The 8,814-nt window shown below is 44.9% G+C and overlaps 1 protein-coding gene across 4 annotated transcripts in view; it reads left to right on the top strand.

Moving 5' to 3' along the window:
• OGDH (oxoglutarate dehydrogenase) overlaps positions 1 to 8,483 on the top strand; it is a 52,918-nt gene extending 44,435 nt beyond the window's left edge. For all 4 annotated transcript variants that reach the window (XM_033171977.1, XM_033171979.1, XM_033171976.1 and 1 more), the window contains 6 exons: positions 39 to 110; positions 577 to 699; positions 2,353 to 2,425; positions 4,231 to 4,394; positions 5,177 to 5,331; positions 7,110 to 8,483. In XM_033171977.1, the coding sequence (XP_033027868.1) occupies positions 39 to 110; positions 577 to 699; positions 2,353 to 2,425; positions 4,231 to 4,394; positions 5,177 to 5,331; positions 7,110 to 7,230 (708 nt within the window). In that variant the 3' untranslated portion in view covers positions 7,231 to 8,483. The remainder of the gene's footprint in view (positions 1 to 38; positions 111 to 576; positions 700 to 2,352; positions 2,426 to 4,230; positions 4,395 to 5,176; positions 5,332 to 7,109) is intronic.
• The last annotated feature ends 331 nt before the right edge of the window (positions 8,484 to 8,814 follow it).

The following is an 8,814-nucleotide window of genomic DNA, read 5'->3' on the forward strand; positions in this document are numbered from 1 at the left end:
TTTAATCCAAACCCTTGAAAGTCCTTGTGTTTTTGCAGGGCCCTGAGCACTCTTCTGCCAGACCAGAGAGGTTTCTGCAGATGTGCAATGACGATCCAGATGTCTTCCCGGTGAGTTAAGTCTGTAAGAGTACTTCCTGCTCCTTCCTTTTTTGCGTAAGCACACTCTAGTCCCTATTTCTTGAGCATATCAAGAAGTGGTTCCGGAAAGGACTTCTTAATGTAACATGTGAAATGGCGGCCTTGTGTGTCTTGGTCCTCAGCCATGAATGAGGTTATGTCCTTGAAGCCTCTATGAGTCTCAGTGCTGTGTTACTCCTACCTGGGTATTAAAGGTCATACTTCCAGGTTCGGTGGGTCGCGCATGCACAGACACGTCAAATGACATCATGTGCAGAAGCTTTCTGCTCAGGATGCGAACGGGGCTCCGGAATGGATCCCGTTCACATCCAGAGGTACCACTATATATTGTACAATTGATTTTATTACAGCTGTGTTTTGGCTGTTTGACTATTTGTTTACGCCTGCAGCATTTCCCAGCCATTAACTATGGCTCTTGTATTTTTTCCTCCTGAAGAAACTAGATGACTTTGATGTGCGCCAGCTGTATGACTGCAATTGGATTGTAGTGAACTGCTCCACACCAGCAAACTTTTTCCATGTTGTGCGGAGGCAGATTCTTCTCCCCTTTCGGAAGCCGGTCAGTATGTAGAATGACTTCCTCACTTCAGAAGGAGCATGTGCTTTCTCCTCCCCCCAAGTCCAGCACACAATACAAGTGGGATGATGAAATGACTTGGGAACCTGTAGAGCCTTTTTGTTCCCCTGGCAATTCTATCTTATCAATGCATCAAGGAAAGACAAAAGCCTTGCTGTATGAGAGAGCTGGAACCACTAGCCTGGAACCAGAAATAAGTTAGAAGTGGTCTGGCAAGTCAACCAATCCTTGATGAATTCTGATTATCCAGAAAGTGTTTTTCCTTTGTATTTTTACGGCACCTAATTCCATAGGAGCTCTGTTTCTGATTTCTTAAATGAATGCCTTTGGACAGAATGTATTATTTTGGTTCTCCTTCAAGCTGCATAACTTTGTCGCTCTTCTTGATAAATATTTGTGCAGCTCCTGCCCATTCATTATTTAGAAAGGCTGAGTCAAGACTCATTGCTGATGGAAAAAGGCTAGTTTGGGTCAAATCCAGCTGTCATGCCAGTAGAGTGAGGCTTCAGAGCTTTGCTGGACCAGACCAAAGATGGATCTATTTTATTTTTCATAAAATTGCATTAAAACCTTCTATTTCCCGAGCTGTCCCCAGCAGTGTTTTGCTGTCCCCAGCAGTTGATCTGCATGATCCAGTATGTTTCAGGATCTCCTGCAGTATCACAGTGAGTGCAAATTTGACACCATTGTGCTCACTCACAAGACATTGACACTGGCATTTTTTTGCAATAGTGTAAGGTAAAGGTAAAGGGACCCCTGACCATTAGGTCCAGTTGCGGACGACTCTGGGGTTGTGGCGCTCATCTCACTCTATTGGCCAAGGGAGCCGGCGTACAGCTTCCGGGTCATGTGGCCAGCATGACTAAGCCGCTTCTGGCGAACCAGAGCAGCACATGGAAATGCCATTTACCTTCCCGCCAGAGCGGTACCTATCTACTTGCACTTTGAGGTGCTTTCAAACTGCTAGGTTGGCAGGAGCAGGGACTGAACAAACAGGAGCTCACCCTGTTGCGGGGATTCAAACCACCAACCTTCTGTGGTTTAACCCACAGTGCCACCCACATCCCTCTAGTGTAAGGAACACTGAATACTCAAAACATAATACCACTTCATTGGCACACACAAAAGTAATACTAAGGGGGAATTAAATCTGCAGTCAGCCCTCTGTGTATCTCGTTTGTATTGCTGTTCTTTGAGCCAGCAGTTGGGGATCTGGTGCTACTCCCATCATCCCTGCCCATGCTGGTTGGGGCTTTATGGGAGTTCGGAGTCTAGCAATGTCTGGAGGTTCACAGATTCGTCCCTAAGTCATTCTGTGTGTATGATGCAGTTCATCATGGCAAAACAATTATGACTCAATAAGGCAGAATTACAAGCATGAAAATTGATATTATTTTCCTGGTAATTATCATCATCTTGGTGTGTGTTAGGCATGTCTGGGTAGACAGTGCTTTCCTAGTAGACTTTGGGTCACGTTGTTACTACTTCAAAACATCTGTGTTTGACTGACTTCAGATTATTGGGGTTTTTTACTCCTGAATGTAAGTATAATAATTCAGTACTTAATTCAGGAAGTGTTTCCATCCCATGCTGGCTATAACTCTGGAATCCTTTTTCTTTCCTTTCCTGTCTTAGCTGATAGTCTTCACTCCAAAGTCCCTGTTGCGTCACCCTGAAGCTCGCTCCAGCTTTGATGACATGTTGCCAGGTACGGCAGGCTTGGGACTGGGTTCAGGGAGGAATTTCTTCCCTTGTATTCCACTGCCAGGCAGAAGATAATGTGACTTGGTAGTCAGGTGAGGAAACTGTAGCCTTGACTCGGGACAGCTGTTCTCTGCAGAAAAACCTGGTCCATTTTTTTGTGTGGCCATGAAAAGCACGTTTGCTGACTAGGTTTTAGCTGGATACCTGCTCCCACACTTCCCATCTCCTTTTCTCTTCATCTGGTAGTTAGAAATATAGCTAGACAGAGCAGATTCCTAGAAAGGTTGATTTGGGAGGCCACTGTAGAATCTCATTTCTAATTCAGTTTGCTGGGAGAATACAGCAGAACTTCACATTCAGCACTTTAAATACTGCACCAGTGTCCCACAATAATAGTTCGATAGCGCAGTTCTCTGGTTCAGTATTATGCCCTTGAAGAGTGTCAAGACCCAGTCAAAGGGGTCTCTAACTCAGTCTTTAAGTTTGGCATTCTCCAGGTTGCAAGTGCAGAGTAGCAGTTGCCCCCTGACAATCAGGATTAGCAAAGCCAGAAATACAACACAGTGCTGCATCGGTTGCTTTGTCTTTCTTTCCTAGAGGATCATAATACCCCACAATGGTGGTTGATGTTTCTCGATTCTTCTGCATGCTCAGAGACAGATTTAATTTTATTTATTAAATTTGTATACCACCCTTCATCCGTAGATCATAGGGCAGTTCACAGCATAATAATACAAGATCGAAATACATAATCAAAACAAAACAAAATCACCTTTCCCCCACCCCAGATGTCATCACCATAAATAAAACCATGCCCTTGAAGCCACTATACCTGGGAGCTTTGGAACCCAGGTCTAAGGGAACCAACTTGCTGGCTTTGCTGCTGCTGTGGTACACAGCGTGTTTGCAAGGCAGTGCCTTGCCTTGCTTCTGACTTGCTGCAAGTCAGTGGCGAAGGAAGCCGCTTTGCCACCCGGAGTGGCAAACCCGGGGGCACGGTATCGCTCCGTAGTGCATGCCACACTCTGCAGCTTGCTCGCAAACCTGCTCAGCGTGCACTTTGCATTTTGCGGCTGAGCCGGAAAAAGCAAAGTGCACACCAAGCAGGTTAGCAGTCGGCACGCACGTTGCTGCTTCTTGCTTCTTCCGGCTGCCGGCGGAGGCCCGCCCGTTATCTCCGCTGGCAGCCGGAAGAAGCAGAAAGCAGCGTGGCTTTTTACCGGGCAGTGGGGCTCGGCTTGGGTGTCACAGGGAGGAGCGCCCAGAGTGTCATCCCCTCCAGGGTGGCACCCGGGGTGACCCGCCCCCAACGCACCCCCTTGCTCCACCCCTGCTTCAAGTCCCTGTGAAGAGAACCATGCATAAGAACCAGTTCTCCACTGCTGTTTAATTCTAATATAGGAACTCAAAAGTTCAAGATGGGCAGCTGAGAACCAGAATTTCCTTAAGCATCATTTGCATAGCTCTTATTGGTTCTACATTAATCATATTTATTTAGCTTAGTCTTGTCCATGTAAACACTGTGTAATTAAACGTTGTGTCTGACGGGGCTAATTGTCTCTGAAATGGGTGCATTAACTGATCTGTAACTAACCCTAAGCTTGTTCAACTGAAACAGCATTTTCTTTTCCTGTTTACCCCTACCTCCTTTCTTCTGTTTTCCCTGTGTTGAACTTTTAGATTGTAAGCTCCCTATAGCCAGGAACCTATCCTCTTGTGGTCTGTAATGCACCAGACTTGCTGATGGGACTAATATAAATAAGGTTGTTTTTTCAAACAAACAAACAAAAAAAGACTTCTCCTTTGCAGGGACTCATTTCCAGCGTGTCATCCCAGAAAATGGTCCTGCTGCGCAGAATCCAGAGGGGGTGAAGCGAGTTCTCTTCTGCACTGGTAAAATCTACTATGAACTCACCCGAGAGCGCAAGACTCGGGAGATGGAAGCAGAAGTGGCGATCACAAGGGTGGAGCAGGTAGGGGGGAGCAGGAACTATTTCTGTTGCTTAAATTTGTCAATGCGAGTCTGTAGTGTGACCTTCTGAGGTCTGAAATGAAGTGTTTTAGATTCTCTCTTTAAACTGAAAGGCATTTTAGGAGGAGGTATGGGCTGAATTTTAAATTGATACTCCCAAACCTCTTGGCTTGATAGCCTAGTCTGACCTTCCAAGTACTGCTCTGGAGGCAATAAAACCCCTCCAGGGGACACACTTTAGTACTTCAGTTGAGCCCTACAGACTAAAGTTCTGAAGTAGGAGCATTTAGTGTTCAAGGATGCTGCAGACATATAACAAGGAGCTCATTCTAGAAACAGACTTTTAATGGTGTTGAGCAGCAATTTGCAGAATACAGTACTTAAGAGATTCAGGTCAGCTGAGTTTCCTATAGTGGACATCTCCATTAAGCCCTGGGGGTTTGTTCCTTCCCCACCTGATCTATGAACAAGGACGGAGGTAAATATTCTTGCAATCTGCCTTTACTTTCAAGGAAAAGTGGTTTGTGCCCATGTCATACAGTTGTAGCTACATTTGCATTTGGCCTCAAGAGTAACCTCAAACTTCAAATAGTATAATGTTGCTGGGATTAAGAAGTATATTTCTGGACTCCAAAAGCTTTTTACTAAAAGAAAAAGGCTGCATGCAACCTGTTTCTTACTGCATAGAACTAACAAACGAAGGCTGCTGTTTTTCCCACCACAACTTGTCTGTTGCTGGGTGGTCACAGTCCTTGTGAACTATAAACTTTCTGTTGTTTGTAGCTGTCGCCATTCCCATTTGATCTTCTGCTGAAGGAATTCCATAAATACCCAAACGCAGACCTTGTTTGGTGTCAAGAAGAGCACAAAAACCAAGGATACTATGATTACGTGAAGCCCAGACTCCGCACAACCATTGACCGGGCAAAGCCAGTGTGGTAAGGATCACCTTCTGACAGTCAGGTGCCAGATCAGTGGGTGGAGGCCAAGCTTCAGATATTTGCTCTGGAGGTAGATACAGTTGTGGCGATCATTCCTTCCACTCATTCTTCTTGGACAGTAGGGGAGTGGAACAAAACGTCAAACTGAGCTAGCGAATGACAGAGTGTCAGTTGGAAAATGACTATTGGAAAGCTGTGAGAGACAGAGGGAATGAGATGTGACAAAAAATTATTTATTTTTTCAATTTTTATACTGATCTTTCGGAGATTTCAGGGTGGTATGCAAAATAAAATTGAGAACACAAAACACGTAATGAAAACAGACAAGCAAGCAAACCAATAAACCCATATAAAAGATTACAAACCGTTAATGGCCAAAGGCCTGGTTATAATAAAGGAATGTTTGTTACTTTATTTATTTTTTTACAATTATTAATCTATCCCGCTTTTCCAAGGCAGCTTACAAGTAACATAAATTTGCATATTTTGAGAACACAAACCCCGTTAACATATTTAAAAAATCACCAGGATCCTTCCCACAGAACAGAGTAGTAGTTGGTGGTAGATTGCCTTGCAAGTGGTGCTGCAGCTGGAGCAGGCTGGGAAAGCATATGTAAAAGAGGATAGTGGTCATGAAAATTAGGACAGTTGTTTTAAGTTGGGAAATTGGTATACCGTGACCATCTGTTTTGTTTGTTATGGTACTTAAATGAATGTTTAAACTGTCTCTGCTCTGGTGTGGGTGGGTTCCAAGGTAAACGTCTCTCCCTCCACATGCCTGGTGTGAATGTACTCGAGTAAGAATGCAGAAAGAGCAGCATAGGTTGTGGCAGAAGTATTTTAAGGGAGGTCTGGACTCGACCATCTGGGAACAGGTTAGGGGACCCTGGAAATATCACAGCACTGTGGGCTTACATAACTGGGCTTACATAACTGGACATAGTCAAAACAAAATCGAAAATTCTTTCTAGTAGCACCTTAGAGACCAACTGAGTTAGTTGCTGGTATGAGCTTTCGTGTGCATGCACACTTCTTCAGATACACTGAAACAGAAGTCACCAGATCCTTAAATATAGTGGGGGAGTGGGGAGGGGTATTACTCAGAAGGGTGGTGGGAATGGGTGATAGGCTGATAAGTGTGGAAAACCTGTTGACGACTCTAAACGGCTGCAATTAGTCTTGACGGCTTGATAACTGGACATAGTCTATAATTCAGCAGCAACAGTTGTGCTGGGAACTGACGGTTGTGGGGTATTTGAGCTGCACTGGGGCACATAAATGACCTAAGCCTAAGTTGGAGGACCTTTGTGACCCAGCAGGCCAAATTCCTTATCCTCCTTCACCAGTTGCATTGGGTAACTGATAGCTGAACAATCCTGCCCACCTATCAAAATTTGCCTATGGTGGGGGGAGACGGGGGAACACGCTGGTTCCATGGGAAACTCCAGTGATGTCAGTTAATTGACAGGTGTGCATGAAAATTGGTCTACCGGCTGGAGTTTCCCATGGAAACCTTGTTTTGGCAAGAAAACTGGGGGGCGAGGGCAAAGAAGGGGTGGGGCAACCGCTGCTGAAGAACACAGGCAACAAAAACCCGCACGTGACTTTGTGGTAGCTGATCCAGGAGCAGAAAAGCACGGAGCTACAGGGCCCAAAGTACACCCCCGGTCTCGAACTCTGCCTATCCCATATAGGGCCAGTGTGACTGCAGATGAGCAGTTTATGGACACCAGCTACAAATTGCCATCTTTCTATTTCTCCTTTCCACACGCTAGGTATGCTGGACGTGAACCTGCTGCCGCGCCAGCCACAGGCAACAAAAAGAACCATCTGACTGAGCTGCAGCGCTTGTTGGACACTGCCTTCAACCTCGACTCTTTCAAGGGCTTGTCTTAAATACTCTTGGACTGGTTTCTGCAGCGCACTGTGTGTGTTTCTCTGTCTGCTCACTTCCTTTCTATGTCCTTAACTATAGACCTTGTAAGCTAACTTAAGGCGCCTGTTATTAATCTCTTGTTTGCTCTTGAGGAACTGCCTCTTCAATGACCCTGTCCAGAATGCTCATGTTAGGTTTTATCTTCTGTGTGCTGTAGATCAAACTTCTGGAACAGTGTGTTATCACTCCAGCACAAGCCCATGTCCTTTCTGACAACCCTGGGACTAACCAGTCCCCAGAATGAGGGATTTAGAGGGACTGGTATTTGCGTTCCAAACAAGTGTCTCTCTTTTGAGACTGTGATGACTCCAGATGATGCCTGAGCCATTGTCTCCAACCCAACAGTGATTCAGGAGGCAGGCGTTGCTTTTAAATCACAAACACAAATGTGCCCACCTGGAAGGATGAGAGGAATGATGTCTTTTCATTCCATTTTCCTCTCTAGAAGTTTTTGATCTGGCATAACTCTTCAGTTGTGTAATGAGATTAGATTCCCTTTCCTTAAGCACGACAACCCTAGTACTGAAAATCCTGGGCTAGCACCCTAAATCACTGCTGCTGTTTCTTGTGGTTTAGCAGCCTAGCATTACCCATACTGAATACACGCACAGACAGCTCAAATTCAGGCACTCTTCTTTCAGGAGGGGTCCCTCCCCCTTTAATGATGTTATAACTCAGCCCAGGCACTAATCTGTTTGCGGGAGGGGCGTGCTCTTTTCAAAACTTCCACCATTTGTAGTCCTAATATCCCTTCCTGGGTAGGAACTTGGTATACAGTGGACACTATAAAGAATCTTTTATACAGTCACCAAAGCCACTTCTCTTTCAGCCTCCAGGTTTGCTTATCTTTCAGGTTCTGACCAAGAGAAAACTACACTTGGGAATAAAAAAATACCCATGAACTAATGTTTTGTATAGGAAAATGTTGGGGCTGATTCTTAGATCACACTCTTGCCTGTAATACCACATGTAAAGCAAAATTTGAGTCTCTCTACTATTACTTGAGCAGAATTTAATGTTCCCCCCGCCCCTTCATGGGCTATAGTCACATTGCACTTTTTTTCCTGAGTTTCATGCAAATGGGAATCCACCTTTGCTGCACACCTCTTTCATAAATTACTTCCATAATGATTATTTCAGTCTTAACTTTGAGTTTAGCAATGCTTTTAAAGGACTACTTGTGTATATAGAATTGGCGGATGAAGTATTTGTTTTTTAAAGAAAAGATCTATTTTCTGTCATTGCAAAACTTTTGGATGAGACCTGAGTCACAACAACTTAGCATAATTGATATGTAGCCTACTAGAAACATTTTTATGTCGGTGTCTCTGACCTCCACAGAGCTTTCTAGCAAGGTAGATATAGTGGAACCTCGGGTTATGTTAACCTTGGGTAACGTAAACTTCGGGTTGCGAAAGCGGCAACCCCGGAAGTGTTTTGCCACATGCGCAGAAGCGGTCTCTCCGGTTGCGAAAGCTTCAGTATACGGCCGGACCTCTGGAACGGATCCTGTTCGCAACCAGAGGTACCACTACTGTACTTGT

The sequence above is a fragment of the Lacerta agilis genome, chromosome 15 (genome assembly GCF_009819535.1).
Source record: "Lacerta agilis isolate rLacAgi1 chromosome 15, rLacAgi1.pri, whole genome shotgun sequence".
NCBI classification, from domain to species: Eukaryota; Metazoa; Chordata; class Lepidosauria; order Squamata; family Lacertidae; genus Lacerta; species Lacerta agilis.